The 22618-nt window shown below is 27.2% G+C and overlaps 2 protein-coding genes across 2 annotated transcripts; one reads left to right on the top strand and one right to left on the bottom strand.

Moving 5' to 3' along the window:
• Positions 1-2438: 2438 nt before the first annotated feature.
• On the bottom strand, positions 2439-3532 carry LOC135924827 (uncharacterized). The gene is made up of 2 exons (XM_065459948.1): positions 3303-3532; positions 2439-2795 (listed from the first exon to the last, which is right to left on the bottom strand). Exons 1-2 carry the CDS (start codon positions 3445-3447, stop codon positions 2554-2556), a joined length of 387 nt encoding a protein of 128 aa, XP_065316020.1. The 5' UTR covers positions 3448-3532; the 3' UTR covers positions 2439-2553.
• A 10947-nt stretch (positions 3533-14479) lies between these two features.
• Positions 14480-22594, top strand: LOC135924157 (cadherin EGF LAG seven-pass G-type receptor 1-like). Its single transcript, XM_065459207.1, has 3 exons — positions 14480-17495; positions 20124-20636; positions 22461-22594. The coding sequence occupies exons 1-3, from the start codon at positions 14480-14482 to the stop codon at positions 22592-22594; spliced, it is 3663 nt and encodes a 1220-aa protein (XP_065315279.1).
• Positions 22595-22618: the final 24 nt, after the last annotated feature.

The following is a 22618-nucleotide window of genomic DNA, read 5'->3' as shown; positions in this document are numbered from 1 at the left end:
GTGGTACGGAGCACTATATATATTTTTAATTGATAATTTTTTGCAAATTAAACTGAATTATCTATTTTGAAATAGGGGCCCATTATCCGTAACAATCGTATTGGGGTAACCGAAAATAGCAAAAAGTCTTAACAATATTTTTCTTACTTCAGTAATATTATTTGTCGACAGTTTTTGTATTTCAGGCCATTTACTAAAACTATCTATTATTACTAGATATATATCTCCATTGATTTGTCCGGAAAAATCTAAATGAATTCTTCTCCATGACTTATATGCGGAGGGCCATTTCCTATGATCGTTTTACCGCCAAGATTATTTGTTTGACATAATCACAATTACCATGTACTTCGATGTCTTCGTTAAAATTCGGCCACCAAACATTCTCTTGGCCCAATAATTCTATTTTAGTAATAACACTGTTGCCCCATATGTAAAAAAGACAAAATATTTACTTGTAATTTTTTTAAAATTATGGTTCTTAATCCCCATAATATACACCCTGCCTCCATCGTGAGTTCATTTCGGCGCTGGAAAAATGGTTTTAGATTTTCTTCTAATATCTTCGGCCACCCAGCTGCAATTTACCGTGAAACGTTTGATAATACCGGTTCATTTCTCGTGTGATTTTATATCTAACGCTGAAATAAATTTTGGAGCATCCGATACTATTAAATCAATGTCTAACTCTTCCCAAATAGATGGTTTACCCTCAATTGGGAAACAGGAAAGCATATCTGCATTATTATTTTTTTTGTACCTCGAAGTTGCAATTCATAATCATTATTTGCTAGTAGTAATGACCATCTTATTAATCTTGATGACATATCTATTATTCTTTTATCTGGTATAAGTAACGATAAGTGGTTTATAATCAGTGATTATAATAAAATGTTTACCAATTAAGTATTGTTTAAATTTAATAAAACCAAATATACTTGCTAAAGCCTCATGCTCTATATGACTGTAATTTCGTTCGGAGGCATTTAATGTTCGAGAAGCGAATCCAATCGGCTTTCCCTCGTTGTTAATGATATGAGATAGAACTGATCCTATTTCATTTTGAGACGCGTCTGCAGCTAGAATTATCAGTTTTTTCGGATTATAATGTGTTAAAATTAGTGCTTCTTATATTAATTTTTTAAATTTATTAATTACTTTTGTTTCATTATCTGTCAATTTCCATGGCATATTTTTCTTTAAAAGCCTAGTCGAAAAATTGTTTACAAATTTTTGATAATAATTAATTATACAGATAAAAGCTTGTAATTCTTTAACGTTTTTAGGTAACATCACTCAAAAAATATTTAAAACGAGAAAATAATTTTTTCTTAGTATTCTATTTTAAGAAAATAGTCACTATTAGCAATTATCACGGTATTGCTTTCTTGCTTTTTTATGATATTGACTTTGTGTTAATAAATTCGTAATATATAATTCTCAAAATAGTTTTCACTATATTGTCTTAGCTATTTGGATTTAGCCTTCGCTATAAAATCTTTGTTATTATGCATTACGATAAAACTTTCGTTGTTATGTATTCGCTCTAAGAGATCTAGGTAGGTTTTGCTATAAAAAAGTCTCATTATGGCTTTCTCTGATTTTTGTTAAATTTAAAACTATGTTAAGTTTTTTTTTATTCTGATTCCTTTTTCTTAAATGGTGTATATTGTTTGTAATCATTCAAATTGATAACGAAAAAAACTATGATTAATGATTCATCCAGTCAGTGTTTGTTTTTAGGTGTTTTTTGTAAAATATATAATCCGTCTTTTATTTATCATTATATAATAAAAAAAATTGTTTTGTCTCTGGCCTAGTCGATGATTACATATATCACCATAATCTTGGTTCAAAATTTTAAAAATAGGTATTTATTACATTTTAATAAAATTTGGTTGTTGTTTAGCAAACATTTGGCCGTTGTTTAGCAAATAGTATGACGGGATTTATCACTAACAAAAAATTAATACTCTTTCGATCAATCAAAATATCTAGATAATTAAATGATTTCTTTAAAACTTTAAAAAAATTCTGTTCACTCCCCAAAAATATTTTTTAAATTAATATTCTATTTTTAGTAAATAGGGGACGACGTATATTTTTATTAACTCAAAATGTTATTTCCAAAAACTCATAAATTTAATGCATTTTTTATCGTTATTTATGATTGTTTTATTGTGGAAGCTGTAAATATTTCCTTTCTATTCAATTGATAAATTTTTAAATGTATGTATATAATAAATGAGCAAGGCTGTTGGAAATATACGAAGGAAAAATTTCAGGAGTGAGAATGGAACCATTTTTTTCTACTTAATTTGTTGTCAAAAAATAGTAAATTGATTAAATTTCTTACACATAAAAATATTAATGATCTTTAATCTAGAAGTATATATTTCACATTTTATATCTAAAAATCTATATAAGTATTATGAATGAATTAATACATTTTCTTGTTTTTAATTAAACAGCGCAAATAATATATAAAATATCATTAGATTAATATTTGAAATATTGAAAAATGCAAAAACTATAAAAGATAAATGTCAGAATTTACAATCCGGCTTTTTTCATTTTATCACCAAGCGATTCTAAATCTTTCGTGCAATTGCCAGCCCCAATTTTTTCGTCATACAGCCCAATGATTATGCATTTTCCGGTTCTTACAATCATAGCCCCTCCTTTATCTAATTTGGTCCTAATGCCATTTCCGTCAGGATTTTTCCCCAAAAACATGTATTTCTTTCCCTGGATCATTACTCCTTTCGAAGTTAATACGTCTGTTTTATCAAAACCTTTTAAATTTACCATAAATTAGACATTAATTTTAAAAAATAGTTTTTACCAGTTCTTCTAGACTTTTGTTAAAATTATAAACATCCAAAACTAACCACCTCTAAATAATTAAAAGCTAAGTAAATTAATTTTTTATTTGAAATTTCACCAAATTCTTGATTTGGCCCAATAGTCACCTTATTTCACATTTGTTACTTAACTACATTTATTTTGGGCATTTGTCGTAGTGTCTTAAAATTTATGATTAAAAATTTAATAATAGCAGAAAGCGTGTAAAGTTCATACAACCCGATAGAATTAATTCGCACCATTTTAGATTTTATGTCCATCTTAGATTAATAAAATGAGTGTTCTATCTATAGATTTTAATTTTGAGATATTTTCAGATTCAGGTTCAAAATATTTAGCGAAAATTATTACCTACACACTACTTTATTTATACCATTTAAGGTACAAAAATTACAATAATCTAACTATAATACATAAATATGATAATAAATTCTAACCCTCATTCATATGTTTGACTTCATCCGCAGTGACCGCAAATCCAGTTGTAGCTGCATGTGTTGCTCCAGTCTTACAAACGATAGCCCCGCCAGTGATGTGCTTAGTTGCAACCAAGTCATCTAAATATTTTTTATAATCACCCATTTCTTATTCAAAGAAGATTTTTTTTAAGGAAAGTGTAGTTTATGATTTAAAGCCGAACAAAATTTATTATTTTAATATAATAACAAAAATCTTTATTTAGAAAAATTAGAAAATTCTAATATAATTTTGTATCTAGAACCAAGTTATAAGTAAATATCACATTAATTGTTACGTCTTTAAGATGATATGAAATACGCATATATTTTTGATATGATGACATATTTGATATTTTCTTATGCACGAAAATGGGATATACCATTAGCTAGAACGAGTGGTATGTCTGCATAGGGGCAAAGACATCTTCAGTCTGACTGAATTTTTAAAATAAGGGAAGCTAAACCTCTCAAATGATATTCATTTATATATGATCCAAAATTTAATGTCACAAAAAAATTATAGTGGAAAAGTTATTTAGAACAAATTATAACCTTTTTTAAATGTCGCGATATAATTAAAATATTTAAAAGATATAGCGAATGTTATGTAAATAAAATTAAATATTCCACCTATTCAATATATTATGTTGGATTTATAACTTCGCACTCATATTTTTGAAAGTCTTCATAATCCTACAATATTTTTTTATTATATGATAAACATAGACTAGCTTGAGTTAAACCAATATGAAATAATGTTTATATATATCTTCCATAAAATTTTTCTAAATCGGTTAATTAAGTTACCATTTATTTTGCAGCTGGGGGATAAGCTATTTTCAATTCGGAGCCAGTAATAATTTGTTTTGAATGCAGAGTGAAGTAGACTGAAAACATTTTTAATTAAAGGAGACTAGACTAAATATTTTGCACGCAATGCAAAATCACATGTCGGCACCTTCCTGATCTTCAAAAAATCATAATATTATTAATGGGCCTTGGAAATAAATATCGCATACCCCCTAACTTTATGTACACATATTCATCTTATACTAATATGGGAATTATTTTTTTGGGACAAGAGGACTTTTCTCTCTAATTTGAAAACAGAATCAGCAATATCCTATTACTCAAAATCGGAGGTGACCAGTTACCTTCTCTCGAATAGTTTTCTCTCAGTTCATACCTTGAATACACTTCACAAAGATTTTCCAAAATTTACAGAATGCTAAAGAAGATAATGGGGAAAGATGTGTCCAGAAATTTTCAGGCTAAGATTCTAGGATATGAATCACGATTTTTAGACACAACAATATTACCCTAGGTAATCTTAAGAGAGTCCTCCCAGGAGTATTAATTATCCTTATTATACAATATGCAAAGTTACAAGTAAATAAGTTGGTATTAAAATAAATTTAAAAAATTAGCAGGTCAGGGAAATTTTTTAAAAGGACGTCCCTCTCCTCATATATAAGTACACGTATTAACGATTGTTATATAAAAGATTTAGAATGCTATTTGAACATAAAAACTTAGCAGAGTTAGAAAAGATATTTAATTTTAATTTTATTTTAAGGTATATATATTTTTATATTTGTAAATGGCATCTTTTAATGACTCTAAATTAAAAATTTGTGTCTAGAGTTCGATTTTAAAAAAATATTAAAAATCTTTATTTAAATTGGGTTTTTCTAATAATATGGTCAATATGATAGCAAAAAAAATATTAATTTTTTTTTTGAAATATTATAAAATTCATTATAAAAATTTACCAATTTGACCAATACCTTTTAAAATGCGTTACTTGAAAGCGAATGCAAAATATACACCGTCCCTCAGTTTGATAGAACTACACATTCATATTTTGACTTGAAAATATTATAGTAAACAATATGTTATCTTATAAGACCAGTGGTATATCAAGGATTTAATTTTGGAACTCCATCAAAAACAGCTGGAATCTCCGTCCCCACCCCAGCGTGGCACCGCATTTGGCTAATAAAAGTCGTTATGAAGATTGATCACGCTCTTTTTTGCGCTTGCACTATATTAAGTCTTTTCTTCAAACAAATAAGACTAAATAATTTTAATAGTTAATAAATTCAATATCACACATATATTTGGATTTGGATAAAGTTTGATTTAGCTTATCCAGCTATGATGATTGTTAAATCTAATCAACGAAACTGCATACTTTATTTATAGTACTCGACATTATACTAACACATAGCTCTGTTCAAATCGGGCGAAATTGTTATTGGAACGATTAATTTATTAAGAGCCAAAAAATTGGAGTTTTAAGAGGGGGTTCAAAAAATATGAGGAGGGCACTGTATACTTTTAAAAATTAATACTTTATATTAGCATAATTTATTATGAAATACATTTTATTTTACACTGTATCATTTTTAGTAAAAAAATTAACTATATCATCATCGCGTATTTTATTTACAATATTCCTCAATACTAATCTAAGACTAGGAATTTAAGTCTTCCTTGACTTATTCCTTGGTATTTTTTATATCATTTTACCTGCCGTTTTTGTGGATGATATAAGATCCGATAAGGGAAGTGGTTCAGTGCGGAAATAAAGTAAATTAACTTTATATAACAGAGGAAATCATGTAGTTTTACATGTTAGTGAGTTTTCAAAATTGTGGTTTAAGAGACTGAGTAATCAATATAATTTACTTTACTATTAAATAAAATTAATATAAAATTTTAAAACAAAAAAAAACAATAATTATAAAAAAATTTGTTTCTTTATAAACACTTTTCATGAACCTTAAATAATTATTCAAATTTACAAAAATTCTTTTTTAAAATCAATAAATCGTCTAGATATATAAAACAATACAATCTCATTTGATTATAATATATTAAAAATATTTCATCTGAATAACTTTACAAAAATATGAATATAAAAAATAATTTATAGTCTGATAAACTTCCAAAACAATTTGAATATACAACAGTGAGAATTAAAAAGAGTTAGGTGGGATAATGTTTACCGACCACTGCATGAGATCTAAAAAAATCTATATCTAAGAGGTTTTAAGGATTTTTTATAGTATATTATATTTAGAAGATATGGGTATATATATATGAAATTTAAAATGTGTTTTTGATTATGACGATACGATATCAATATAGGTCGAACCGAGCTATGATGATCCGAATTGATTAATTTCAAAAGTTTAAGTTTGATGGAACTTAACAAATTGTTTAAAAAAGCTTTAGGAATATATTCAGAACGAACAAAGGAAATTAAAAAAGAATACAGATATATTATCCTTTAAAACAGGTGAATGATAAAATTTGCTATGTTTTTAAATTTCAAGCTAAAATTTGGATTTGATTAATACTATTTGCAAATAAATTGCAAAATATTTGCTTCTTTGTATTTTACGAGCTGTCTAATAAAATACTAAAACTATAAATGTAAAAAATTATGATTTGATTTAATTACAAATAAAAAATGCAGTCAAACACAATTTTTTATAAAAAAGTAGATAGCCAGAGCCTTAATTCACACTAGGGAAAAATAAGATTTAGGTGTTAAAAATGTGAAAGCCGGAAAATTTGTACAAAAAGGTAACAGGTTAGGGCGGATTTTTCATAAAGTTTATACGGGCTGAACAGGTCAAATTAAAAAAATTGTAATGGGCCAGACCCGGCCTGGTTAAATTTAATGAGCTGGACCGAGAAAGTTGTGAAAAAATTTTGACGGGGCGAAACGGGCCACGGACTTTGTGGACCTCTAATTTCTAATACAATACCGAAAACCCATCCTAATTTAGCAAAGAAATTTGATTTTCTAGCGAAAAGGCAAGGTTTTTACATCACATTAAATTAAATTAAAATCAAATCAATGATTCGAATAATCTAAAAACGTCAACATTTTGTGAAACGAAGAAAATACTTTAAAGAAAAGACCATTAGAAGCGAAGTTCTCTATCCAGTTGAAACCCATTATTGCTCATTTATTTATATTCTAAATGTGAAAGAGGATAAGGGATTAGTTGGATGGACTTAACAATTTTAATAGCTCTACAAACTTATCACTTATATTCTATACCCACTCTCGGTTTCAGAATTTTTGTACTTATTTTTTGTTGAAATATCGATAACATAAACATTTTTAAATGTTTATATATAAAAAAATTTAAAAATTGGATATGATTTTTAATTGTCATGGAATTCGCCATAAACACTAAAAATAATTTTATTTTTCGAACCAATCTAATATGTGGAAACAATCAACCAAAATTTTATATAATGGAGTAAAAAAAATGGTATGTTTATGTTTAATATCATTTTTTAAAAATTTTTAAAGATAAAAAGGAAAAATTAATTATTTTTTTCATTGCAAACAAATTTTTTGTCATATCCATAAATGTCAAGTCATATAAAAAATTAAATTTTTAAATTTCATTTTACATGGCTCTTTAAGTTTAGAGATAGTGTATACACCAAATTTTTTCTTCAATAAAGGATTTTTAAAAAAAAGATATCCATATTTAAATTTGTGTTAAAATGTTTAGGCATCTTGCCAAATGATAATTAATAAAAATGTCGGTGGCTCTGCAAAAACGAAGCTAAAAATTTAATTTAACTATGGCTAAAATATTTTTTCCAAAATGCATTTTCTGGAATAAAACTCATTAAATTTAATATCATCTTATGATTCCACTTGCCACTATTTTTGAAAAAAAATTTTTCATTTCACATATGTCCATAGCTATTGCTCTTATTATTTAATATTTTAATTTTGCGATGATACATTTAAGATGCAAGTGTATATCTGTAAAAAATCAACTTAAAACAGCATCTTAATGTAACGGAAGCAAAATTATAAAAAAAAACAGATTACAGGTTATGAAAACTTTCTCGTATTTGAACAAAAAATTATTTTTTATCAAATTGGAAAAAATAGTTCCTTATTATACATATTTATAAAACCTTTCTATAAAAAATAATGAATCTAAATAAAAATTCATGTAAATTGACAATTTTCTTAATATTTTTTCTACATTTAGGTATGATCAACTTAAATAAACGTTTTGCTCAAATGGAAATAATTTTATGTTTGCTCATTCAACTCAAATTTAGGCGTACTACCCGTCACTCTTTCATCCGCTCCTTAGGGATAACGCCCCTAATTATATTAAATATATTCCCGATTATTATTTCATTGTTTGTATCATCCAAAATTGATAATTTATCATGCTTCAAATATTTCATTATTGTATGCTATGTACAAACAATTGATAAAAAATAAAAAATAAAATAAGAGCAGAGAACATATGCCAAAGCTAATAAATTTTAATTAATTTTTTTCCCCAAATTTTCTTTCACTATTTTTTTTTGTCGTTGTCACATTTTTTCCATAATATTTGACTGGAAACGTTAAACAATATTATTTTCCAGACATTCAGTATAATAAAAAAATATATATATTATTATATAAAAAATTTTACCCCCTTATTTTCCATTTTAATGATTAAATTTGAATTCAAAAAAAAATTTAATCTCTTTAAGCTTATGCAACAAAACAATACAATAAATAAATTAAATATTAAGTACATTAAAAAAAATGGGACTGCTAATTCGAATAATATAATAAAATGGCCGCGAATTATAAAATATTAACTTAATTCTAGCCCTATTTCAGAAATTAACAGAAATTTTAAACGACAAAAGATCTAATTTGATTAAAAATTAATAGGCTGGACTATACCACATTTGCATAGATTCGTAAAATTTCGTTTTAATAGTCAAAAATATAATAATAGCATTATACACAAAAGCTAAAAATATTAATGAAACCGAAACAAGATTTTATATTGTCACATAAATCATCCATACTAATGCCCATAAATCTTCTACCCTACCTATAGCTTACATTTCGCTAAAAAAAATTGGAATATTGTTTCTTTTAATTTTTAAGATAATTTATATGACAATCCACTTTAATATATTTAATTACAATCCAAAATAAGATCGCCGTATAAAAACTTCAAAATCAATAATTTCATGATATTTTAATATTGCACTCACTGAGGGTGTATAACACTATAATTATTTATTAAATAGTATAATATATGAATACAAATGTTAATTTTTAAGGCTCATGATCTCGAGTTTCAGTTATCTCTTAGGATTTCCAGCGCTTTTTGGTTGGATCCACAGCATAAAATAAATGGAGTTCTTCTTATTATCCTAACAAATTGTTTAGATAACTCCTATATTCATGGCTCAAGAAGGTGCAATTTTTTTTGTCAAATGCTTCTAATGATAAAATTGAGTTTAACGTTTTAAAATTTATATATACATCCTTTTAATGGGATAATTCAATAATACGTTTACAAAAACCCGGGCAGTTAGCCTAAGAATTTAGTCATCATTTTTCGTTGTAATAAATATAACCATTATAAGTAATACTTATTGACTATTAATGGTTATCTCAAAAATTTCAAAAATAGTACTTGTAGCGATGAGTAAAACTCTGATATAGTACTGACAGACAGTGAAGATTAATGACCAAATTGTTACAATTAAAAAAATAGTAAATTTTTCTATATTTAAATAAATTAGGGCTAGGCAGAGAGGACAAATAATTTTAATTTTATGGGTCGGGCTTTTAGGGATAGATAAAAATATTTCGATCGAGATCTGGCTGGGTCGAAAAAAAAATTTTTTTTTAATTTTTGGACCGAGCAGGGCTTGAAAAATTTTATCCGATGCAGATCACTAACTCTTGGGTAGGTAAAAATGTATACATATATATGTTTTAATAATTGCATCTTATAGTCAAGGCAAATCACAAAAAAAATTGCTCTCGAGTTTAAAGAATGGTATAATTAAATTAATAAATAATCAAGACTACAATCTTTATCAACTTACAAATCTAGAAAACCAAAAAAAAAATTATAGAGGAGAGAGTTTATAAAATATAATATTCAAAAATGATATACCAGAAATATGGATTTGATTTATAAGGATCTACAATTACATGCTAAGAAAATATATAAAATGTGATATTTTTTTTTTTTTTTCAAATTCACAAAAAATTATTCAATTAGAAAAATATAAACATTTGATTTCATATATATAACTACAAATTTATATCAATTATTTGTAAATATATGCCAATAAAAAAGACAGGTTTTTTTTTTTTTATATTAAACTGTATTTTATTTTTTGATTTTCATTAAAATTACAGAGGATTAAAAAATATATTTTAATAAGTATATTTTATTTTTTGATTATTATTGGCACTATTGTATCCATTAACTATATCCAAAAATAGTAGTTATTATTTCCAGGGTAAAGAAACTCTTAAATATCAAAATTGGACCCCATTTGAAATATATAAAGTTCTTTTTTCTATTGAATCTTTAAAATGAACTATATAATGTTAGGGATCTTCTAATCAGAACCAAAAATGAAGTTTTTGTCCCTCTTGTTTAAGATTACTTAAAATATTCAGTAACATAATGGTATGTAGAGATATGAGTCAATAAGTGCGCTTTGTAAATAGCAAAATAAACCTCTTTTAAATATCGCTATCAGGTTTGACGTGCGTCTTTAAACAAAATGGGGTACCATATAATCGCTTTTCTTTTGTTTTACGTGTCATTTTTTAAAAATTATTTCCTTTCATTTGTATATTCGTCTTCAGGATAATTATTTTGACTTGAACCAATGGAAGGAACTGAATTTTCAATGACTATTTATTCATCATCTTGTCTCAATTTTAACTGCCCCACACTCGATTTTTGGAATAGATTGGCATTTATAGCAACTTGGAAATTATTATATTGAGTTTCCTTATATCAATCGTATTTTAGGAGAGATGAATAGGAATCACTTAAAATATTAATTGTTTGGATTGTAGGAGCCTTCTGCTTAAATATAACGGTTGTGAGCCATGCCGAGACTTTTGACGGTCCAGGGCTAAAAATAATTTGGCTATTCCAAAGACAAAATTTACCTAGGCTTTTTTGATAATTTTTGCTATGAGAACTAATATGAGCATATATATTCTATTAATTTGCAATTTTAATTAAATCCTCGCCTTTTTATATGCAAAAGAGAATATTATGTCAGTATAATATAACAATGAGACGATATCATTTTCTATTAAGTTAAGGAGAGATTAACAAGTAAATCCTGTGCCATACAGAATCGTAGGTAAATTTTAATTAATTTGAGCGAGAAACTGCGTTCTGCGTGCCACGGCAGTTGGAATGGTTAATGTAATTTTTACTACAATGGATGTATTTGATAAGGCTTCATTTAACCTATTAATGTTTTTATAGAGTAAAATTTCCAATAAAGTTTTTATGGGATGTTTGCTTAATATATTCACTAAATATTTAAAATCAATTTAGTAAATCTTGCAGATTAATATCGCTCTCGTATCCTAATCTATAAATAAAATATTTAATTGACAACATTTTTCCTTTTGCTCTCTTGTATAAAATAAATATTTTTTATAAATAAAGATGCAATTTTATAAAACATAAAATAAGAATCCAAAATGATCCTTAAAGAGCTTTAACTAATGGAAACATTCCTCCAACGAATTTCTACATTGATTATTGAAAAAATCAATCATATATTCTTTTTGAGTATTCTGTATAGGCATGTTATCTCTTTCGGAAGCAAATTGTTTTTAACTTTCCATACGAATTAACGTTGTTAAAGGAAAACACTGCTCTTCTAAACTCATTTTCGCGCAAGCTCTTTCGCGGAGTCATGAAAATTTTGAAGGCCGTCTTTTTAAAGCGATATAAAATATATTACGTACTTTCTATAAGTGTAATGACTCTTTCCATTTCAATATTGTCACTTTATGACTTTACTTACTAAATTCATCTAGGTTAATAAATCAAACAAGATAAGAGTTTCCAGAAATGGAAATTGTTTTTATTCTTTAGCCCTTAAAATGGCTTCTTCAATGCACCATTTGGGGTCATTTTTTCAGATACATCTATTAGCATCGCAAATATCACCAGCCTGATTTCTAATGGCCTTTACACTCTACACCGTATACTTCCGTCGCGTTTCAGGTAACAGGTTTAACGTAAAATTATTCTATGATCGTTCAAAATTTGCCATCGTTGAGTCGAAACAAAAAAGAGAATAAATATTCGTTGAACAATGCTAAAAAATGATTTTGTACCTAATAATGATCGTGCCATGTCACCAATTAGCAGATTTAAGCTGTGGCAATTGCAAGCATAAAAAAGCTTATTTGTAATATTCGAGCTTGAACCCCTTTATAATATTCTCTCATATTTGATCTATTATAATAACCTTGTCCATGACAGTTTTATTTATTTCTAATCCCAATTTTTTAGCTAATTGTAAAAATGTTCTACCAAGGTCTGACCAGTACTAGAATCGATTTTTAGAAGGCTAATAAATCACTCATTTATTTTAACTTAGTTGTTGGTAAGTTCTACATATTGTATAACTACGATTAGTTATTTCTGGTGGCTTATGTCTGGTGTGCAATCTAATATTGCGGAAAAATATATTGTGTTTTTAATAACATTAACAATTTTTTTTTCTACTATTTTATTTCTTATAAAGTTAATGATTTCATTTTGAACTGGATTTCCTAGGTAATGATTATGAACTTTCTTATTTTTAATTCGACGAATATAGTCGAATAATATAGATTTCGATAAAAAAATCAAATTTCTTAACTAAAAAATAAATGTTACTAAAATAGAAATCAAATTTTTTGTTATAATACATATGGCTTGACATGCCAAAATTTTCAGAATCAATACATGGATTTGTTACAATTAAAAAAAAGAATAATGTCTTGATTTTATGTAGTATATATAAAAAAATATTTTATTTTTCAAGAGTTAAAAATAATTGAGTAAACGTAAAAAATTTAGCGGCCCTTACCACTTTCGGGCGGCCCCGGGCTGCTTTCCCGCTCGTCCCCCTCGTCTGCACAGTCCTGACGCTAGTACAATCCATTTGGATATTTTTTATTGTATACCATTCTACTTCATTTAAATAAAATATTTTCCATAATTATTAGTATAATTTTATACAAAAAGAGACCCACCGCAAAAACATGAGGTCTGCCGCAAAAGAATTCTTGCCTCCTTATAATTTAAGGCCAATCTATCTGAAAAATCTGGCCTTTCGGAGGTGTGTTACATCTCGGGCTATATATTAGTTTTTTTTAAAAAAATCGAAATAACGTTATGAGGTAAATAAGCTATGAAGAGACATGAAAATAAAACAAATAAAAACCAATCGAGTTATAAAGGTTAGGTTAGCTATTTAAATTTTTTTTTTATAAACTTGGGTTCGATTTTCGAAGCTCAATTAAGCTCTACACTCTCTTCTCTAGGCACATAAAATAAATTTAAAAAATGAAAAAATTTAATTTTATAATATTTGGTTGTTGCATATGATGGTGAACTGATATTTACTCGGAGGGTAACCCAAGCAGATAAATAAATATTCAAAATGAATTTTAATATACTTTGGCGAAAATAAAATATAATATGATGTATTAAAAAAGTTTTTATTTTTTATTGTGAGAAATATGCGAATAAAGAACATTCTCAGAGCCAAGATTTGGTAAAATTTAGAGTTCTCTAGAAACCATTAAAACAAAATCTTAATTAAAATATTTTGTATAATAAATTTCTACTCAATATCACTTTAAGTAACAAAAATTATCTTATTAAAATTAGATATATAATAATGCAATAAATACCTATCCCAAGGAAGCACTGGTTGAAGATGGGTCTGTCTTTTATGGATTGTCATTTAACGTTCTCTATACAAATTTGTTTTTTTAGATACAAAATCTAAATAACGTTATAATTTTTTTTAATCTCACTATAAAATAGGCTAATGGCAATTGAGCAACATCTATGGGATTAGGGAACATAATTTCGTTAAACATATTTTTTGAATATTTTAATTAATTATTTTTTATTATAATAATAATTCATATTTTATTGGCATAATTTTATCGGGTATACACACCATAAAAATAATTAATATTTTTGCTAAAATTTTTTATTATTTTTTTCCAAAAATTTAATATGATACAAAATAATTAATATACATTTTGTTAAAAAAAATATTAAAGTTGATTTTGAATTAATATGCATTCTAATTTAATGCATTTAATTAATATATGCTTGTTCCTGGTTGTACCAATTGTGAAAGCCGAAGATTGTAATAACTGGATTATTGATATAAAAGAATCCAGCACAAATAAATTCAAAAATATTGAAAGCGAGAACGTGCCTGTTTTGTTTAAAAAAAGAGTCAGAAAATCAACTAATCAAAATTACATGACGATTAATCTAAACATAACGGAAGATATTCCACCTAATTCAAATATTTTGAACATCAAAGAGCATATTTTGAAAAATTTTCCATGGTTAAATGATTTTTCTAACTCCTTTGTAAGTCATCAATTTACAATTGTCAATCCCGATGGGCCCAATAGAGATTTCATATTGATATCCGGAACATTGTATACCCTTCATTCTATCGATAGAGAACGCATACCGAATTATAAATTAATTATTAAAATAAAACAGGGTAGAGAACATAATTTACAGACTTTCGATTCAGATCTGTCCCTCACCATTTTGATATCTGTTCTTGATATAAATGATAATTCACCACGTTTCCTAGAAGAATCCATGGTTATAAACGTTCCGGAAAATATTGAATTAAATTTTAACGAATCTCAAAAAATAGCAATAGGCAAAATTGTAGCAATCGACGAAGATCAAAACTCCGAGCTAGCCTATTCTTTTAAAAGTCTAAACAACGACCGCTTTTCTATAGACCCCCATAATGGTACGGTCTTTTTAAACCCTGGTTGGCAATTGGATTTTGAAAATGAGAAAAGCTATTCCATTCTGGTTTGGGTAGAAGATGATGGTAAACCTATTCTGAGTAACACGGCAGAATTAAAGATCAATGTCTTGGATTTGAATGACAACGCACCAAAATTATATGGAAACGCTACTTTTCTTAAGCATAATGTGAGAGAGGATGCGCCATTAGGTACAAAAGTATTGAAGGTCAGAGCATATGATGTAGACAGTGGTATAAACAGCGAATTATCATTTCGTATATCCAGAGTTATAAGTAATGATTCGTATAACGAATCAGTCTTACCTTTTCAAATTGATTTAAACTCTGGTTGGATTACTACTAATGTCATTCTTGACCGTGAAAAAATTGACGAATACAGATTTAAAGTTAAAATTGAGGATAAAGGGTTGCCAGTGCAATCTGTGGCCACTGATGTCATTATTGATATTATTGACATAAATGATAATGCTCCAGTTTGCGAAAAGAGTGTGTACGAAGTTAATGTCTCAGAAAATACGGAGGTAGGAACAATCGTTTTAAGTGACATTAAAGGGGTAGATTCTGACATTGAGGACAACTTCATATATATTTTGTCATCCGAAATCCTGACATATACCGAATTTTATTATGAAGACAATGTAATAAAAAATTTAACTTTAATTGATGATTATAAAATTTTCGATTTGCTTGTAACCGAAAATCGCGCCTCCATCATATTAACTGAACCTCTACATTACATCCTAGACAAATATCCTGGGCAGCTCTCTATAAATCTTACCGTAGTAGTAGAAGATTCTGGCAATAATATTGGATATTGCAATGTCAATATTAAAGTAATCGATGAAAATAATAATGCACCAGCCTTTGAAAGGGTAATCAACTATATTAAAGTAAAAGAAAATTTTCCGACACAATCCAAGATAATAACTCTAAAGGCTACAGACCTTGATAAGGGCGAAAATTCGAAAATCGTCTATTCTATCGAATTAGATGATGTGAAAGAGAATCCCTTTAAAATAGATTCCAAGAATGGGAGGATTTTCCTAGATAAAAATCTTGATCGCGAAATTTTAGCGCATTATAATTTAAAAATAATTGCAAAAGACAATGGCATCCCATCTTTATCCGGAGTAACTCATTTAAAAATACAGGTTGAGGATATTAATGATAATTCTCCTGTCTTCATATCCCCTTCCAACGATCCTCTGAAATATATTTCTAATTATTCGAGAGATGCCACGAATGCACACGAGTTCAATGTAAAGATATTGGAAAATACAGGGCCCGGTGTAAAAATTGGTCAAATTAAAGCCATCGATTTTGATTTTGGTTCTAACGGTGAAATTCAATATTTGTTTCTTAATCACTCGACTTCTAGTTTACAAGAGACCATATATGATAAATTTGAAATAAATAAGCACACAGGCGATATATACACTTACATAAAAGTTCCTAATATGTCGACACACAATACATTTCTAGACAGAGAAAGAGTACTATTTTACAATTTAATAGTTGTAGCTGAAGATAATGCTCCAACACATGAAAGATTAAGAACATCCGCAGAATTTAATGTCATATTGATCGATGTAGACGATAACTCTCCTATTTTCGAGGAAAAACGGGTATATTTAAAATTAGAGGAACATAGTCCTGTAGGAAAGATTATTGGCAGAATAGCTTATTACGATCTAGATGAACCTCAAAATACCAATAATACCTTCGAGATTATATTTTTTAATAATGAGTATTATAAAAATCATTCAATTCTTAATTACAATGATAATTTTAAAATTGATAAAATATTGGACAATGAAGTTGAAATAGCCATAACCAATGATTTAGACTTTGAGATGGATCCACATTTTTACAAATTTTTTATCAGAGCAAAACCGCGAAAAGATTCTCTGACTTCCCCATTGGTCAATGATAAAATTATAATAATGCCTCAGAATCCTCACAGTGATGTAGAAGTGATTGTTCAATTATTAGATATCAACGATCATTCTCCGTTTGCGAAAGATATCATTGTCTATATGACTTTACCTGCTTTCTATACCCACCAAATGGTCATAGATGAATCATTATCAGATAAAAACTCCGATTCAATAAAATTTCAATTTATAGCTTATGATTTGGACCAAGACGATAAACTATATTACACAATTGAAATGGGTAACGAAGATAATTTTATAGACTTGGAAAGCAATACTGGGAAATTTTCTTTTAATAAAAAAATTTATAAATGGGATTCGCTGTCATTACAACTACTAATTAGCGTGTCAGGTTATAATTCCTACATTTTATTTATATAATATATAACTTATAATCAGGGATCCAAACCGAAATGAATATTGGTTCGATTCAGGTTCAGGTTCGGATAAATATAACAGTTCAAGGTTCAGGTTCGGTTCGTAAAAAATAAAGATATTCGGTTATAACCTTTAAAAACTGGTTTGAACACGTTTGTATTCAACCCTACATTCGGATTATGCATAGGGAATAATATATTTTTTTTATTTCATCATTAAAAAAAACACATACATAAAATCTTCATTTTTATTAATTGCAATTGCACATTATAAAATAATATTTAATTTATATACATAACAAAAAAATATCAATGATTAATTTTAATATGGAAAATATTTAACTTTATTTACTTAAAATTAATATATTTTCAAGATCCATCTCACTCAAATTATATTTATAAGTAGATTGTATAAATTTAATTGTTGAAAAACATTTTCCACACTAACTTGGGTAGCCGGCACTGCCAGTAAGATATGACACAATTTACATGATTCTGGGTATCAATTACTCTGATTTCTCCAATAGTCTAAAATACTAGGTTCTTTGGAAAAATTAACTAAAAATAGTCTCCGATTTTTGTAACAGATTTTATTTGTTACCATCTTCCTTTTTAAGATAACTTTCTACTAAATCCTCTTCAGGTGAAGATATATTAACCGGCGTTGATTCACCTTCACTAGAATCCTCTACTCTTATAACAAAGTTTAATTCCATGTTATGCCATATTTTAATAATTACTCTCTAGCCTGTTTTTCTTATTCAATCAGAAGCATTTGATATCTATATAATAAAAATTAAAAATATCATTAAAATAATTTTTTCATATTATTTTTTATGAATAGATAGAAAATTATATAAAGTAAAATAAAATTTTTAATTAAATTTATATAAAATATAATAATATTTTTAAAACATACCTTAAATCCAGATATATGTATGACACAAGGACATTGTTATTTAAAAGTTGTTTCTCTCTAAAATTTATAGCATCTATTATTGAACCAGCCAAGGGTGAAATAAAATTAGAAATTTATAATTTAGTTTTTAGCCATGTACTATAAAAATCCCTTAAAGTTAGCTCAAGTTGTAAGTTCTTGGTAGCTACTTTAATTGGTTTTAGGATATTTATCAATCCTATAATTGCTTCCCATTCCAAAGCTATAAAATAAAGTTTACTATGTGAATGGTCTGCCATTAGAAGTGACCAACTCAGTGCAAGCATCGATTATTATTTTTTTATTTAGATTTACTAATATTGTTTGTTCTATTAATGCTTCTTCTATCGTCTGTCGACTTGATGAGATCTAGCTTTTTATTTTATTAATTTTATCGAATTCTAGAGAGTGGTTTCTTTTATGTGACGCTCAAGATTTGCTCCATGGTGGCCTTTCATATTTATTTGACAATCAGTAATATTAATATTACATTTTGATGTGTCATTTATAATACAATATGTAAATAATTTATATATTGGATTATTGGATTATATTTATCTCTAGGCGTTAAATATTTAAAAAATGTTGTAAAATAGCAATATACTATAGTTTATAAAATATGATTGATAATAATCTTTAAAAAAATTAAAATATAATTAAAATTTTTGCAATATCATATAGCTCGAACCGGTTAAAAGGTATTTTAGCGGTTATGTTCAGGTTCTGCAAAAAAAATTTCTGCGGTATAGGTTTGGTTTAGGTTCGATAAAAAATACCGGTTTTTAACGGTTTAATGGTTCGGTTCAGGTTCGGTTTGGATTCCTGCTTATAATAATATAGGCCTGTAAAATATTCATTAGACCCGAAAGATCAATTTTTTAAAAACTGCCCGATTAAGATTAAATCGAGGTCCAAATCTTTCTGTCATCTATGAGTAAAATTGCTAAGCATATATAATATTATTTTAATCAGGTCGTTTTTAAAAATCAAACCATATCGGGCGTATAACAACACTAACTGAAATGATATTTATAAATTATGCCCAAATTAAACATGTTATTAAGTATATTTTTTAAAATTTTTGAAATGCAGTGAGAGTGATTTATTAATAACCTATAGATTCTTTCTTATTAATGTGAGGGGAAAGGGGGAGGGAGGGGTGGAAGCCATTTTAAAGACTATTTTGGAAAGATAAGATTTTGATTCATTTGATTTGATAGGTGATATATTCGAATGTGGCTCATTTGAAATTAGTGATCAGCATCGGGCCTAATTTTTCAAGCTCGGCCCGGCCCGAAATTTTTTTAAAAATGTTTTGCCGGCCCGGCCCGAACCCAAACTTTTTTTTAAAAAAATTTACCGGCCAAGGTCTGGCCCGAATTTATTTAAATATAGAAATTAAATTTTATAATTATTCAAAGTAAAAGACATATGTTATATGGCGTCTAGTTTCAATAAATAAAATCAAATATTTTTATTTTACATAAAAAATTCAATATAAAATTGAGAAATTTCGATATATTTTAAAAAAAATCCAAGGTCTGACCCGACCCGGGGCCGGGCATACTTTTTAATACTGCAACTTGAGTTATTACCAAATTGTAGTTAAATAAGTAGGGCATGTTGGATAATATATTTTTACATTTTTTGTATAAAAATAATCAAGATTCGGTCCACGTTACGCATAGCAAAGCCAACTTATATATTTACAAAATATCGGAGGATATGTTAGAAAATGCTGTCTCAATGCAAATATTTGACATAAATCTCCAGGAGTTTTTGGAGAGAGATTATTTTTTTAATATGAGGAACCTTCTAGCAAATAGCCTGTTAACACTTCCTGAAAACATAATATTTTTGAACCTAAAGACTAGCAACAATTCTTCAAAATCATATCTAATATTAACGTTATGTGTAAAAATATTTAAAATAGATCATTCTGCTACTCAATATATGTCACCAATTCATCTCAAGTTAGCATTAAATTTGAATAAGGATTTATTTCAACGAATTATTCAAACCACATTTACTTTCTTACCTTCTCTCTCTGACAACTGCATACTTCACTTAAAATCATCTCATAGATCCCACCTTGTATCTAGTGTTAATAAAGAAGTTCAGATGAGCTTGATGAATTTACTTTGGTCCCATGAATGCAAAATGGTAACAAAAAACTCCGGTAAATATAATTAATATATTTATAGACCTAGTAATTAACATTTTTGGAATTATTGGTGGGACAAAAAACTATTTTTACTGTTATTATTTTTATTATAATATATTTTAATTTAATATTATTAATATAATAAAAAAAGGGAGAGGGTGGCTTATAAGTTATTGAGATGTAAACCTTGTAAAGCACATTTCTATAAATAAAATGATTTTAGAAAATATTCTGTTCCTAGATGAGTGTCGAAAACATAATTAATATATTATCAATTAGGCCCGATCTTCAAAGATGATGAATCTGATTTTGATCTCAAAATTTGTGATTAAGTTTAGTGAAATTTTTTGTCAAAATAAGGTTCTGCTTGTCAAAATGATCAAACAGAATGTAGCCTTTATCATATTATCTTCTCTAGTTTTCCATCGAGTAACCACAATATTCAATTAAATAGGATGTGAATATTTAAAAACAACGAAGAAAAAATCAATGCTAATTTTTTAAAAAGGAGTAAATTTTATATAAACCAACTTGGTTATATGAAGTCTATTTTAGAAATTATTCCCCGTATTTTCTATAAACAGGAGGCATAGTCAGCAATTTTCTTTGAGGGAGGGCTTTAGATGACCATGCTACAATTATTAAGGGTTATTTGGGTAATTTTTACAGATCTTTGGCGTTAGAAATGATTTTAAAATAATTTAAGTTTTGCACATCTTATCTTTTATTTTAAATTGCTTTTTCTGAAAAATTTTAATTATAATCATTATTTTATTGATTTATACTGGACTGACATCTATTTTTTGAGAAAGGACTTTAGAAATGGAGTATATGGGAATAATTTTATGACAATATTTGCGAATGCTTGCAAATTTTCCTATGAATGAGAGTTTAGAAAAAAGAAAGGCACTATGATGAGGTTTTAATTTCTCTAACCGTGAATGATAATCGTCCTAGCCGATAATACGAATAAAAATACACTAACAGAAAAAGATACAAAAGATATTTTTGTATTAGAGAGATTAACGCCTACCTTAATACATATATATGGATCACAATAAAAGCCCTATATTGATGGAAAATTAATAAATACTAAAGTAATACCAAGTTCCGCACCTCGTAAGCTTTATCCTAAGAATAAAATGGGAAACATTTTAAGGTATCTGAATAAAGAATTTTAGTACAAAATTTAATTGGTAATATTGTGTGACATTGAATATGATTGTGAATGAATTAAGAGGTCGAATAAGAGCATAAGGCTTGTAATTGAATTGACCGTGAGATGGTAAAAAGAATGTTCAACCTAACGTGAATGAATACATTTTATATAGAATCATTCAAAAAAAAACATGAAAAGAATATATATGTGTTGGCCAAAACAAGGAGCTAGACTAAGAAATTTATTTGGGTGGGAGGGGGGGGGGGGGTAGAAGAATATGGAAATATCAAATGATATATAAATATATCTCACAAAAAATTAAATTTTTTCATCTTACCCATTATGACAAGAATAATAGTTTATTAAATGAAGGTGAAAAACAGATTAAAACTTTGTTAGTTTCTAAGAAAGCAAGGTAAAAAAAATAGTACTACATAATAGAAAATGGAAACGTATATATAAAAATATTAACCTGTTATTTAGATATGATTTGGTTTAAGAAGTTGGAAAAGCAAAGATTTGATTCACAAACTAGATAATAACTACTACCAATAAATTTTTTTACTAATTCGTATAAGCTGCTCAATCTCGAATTGAAATTTAAATTAATTACAAATCATTGTAATTCAACTTTTTGTATAAACTAATTTACGTATATAATATAAAATTCGTTCTAAAAGATGGCATTAATAGTGATATTCAATTATTCCATTCTTGCAGCTCATCAATATGCAACAACAATGGGGAATGCTTCAAGAACAATATTAATTATATGTGTATTTGCTCTTCATTGCACACCGGTATTTATGACTAAATATATAAAAATAATCCTATATTG

The sequence above is a fragment of the Gordionus sp. m RMFG-2023 genome, chromosome 2 (genome assembly GCF_954871325.1).
Source record: "Gordionus sp. m RMFG-2023 chromosome 2, tfGorSpeb1-WG-v2, whole genome shotgun sequence".
NCBI lineage: Eukaryota > Metazoa > Nematomorpha > Gordioida > Chordodea > Parachordodidae > Gordionus > Gordionus sp. m RMFG-2023.
The sequence above is the reverse complement of the archived record's forward strand: the minus strand, read 5'-3'. Positions and strand labels throughout refer to the sequence as shown.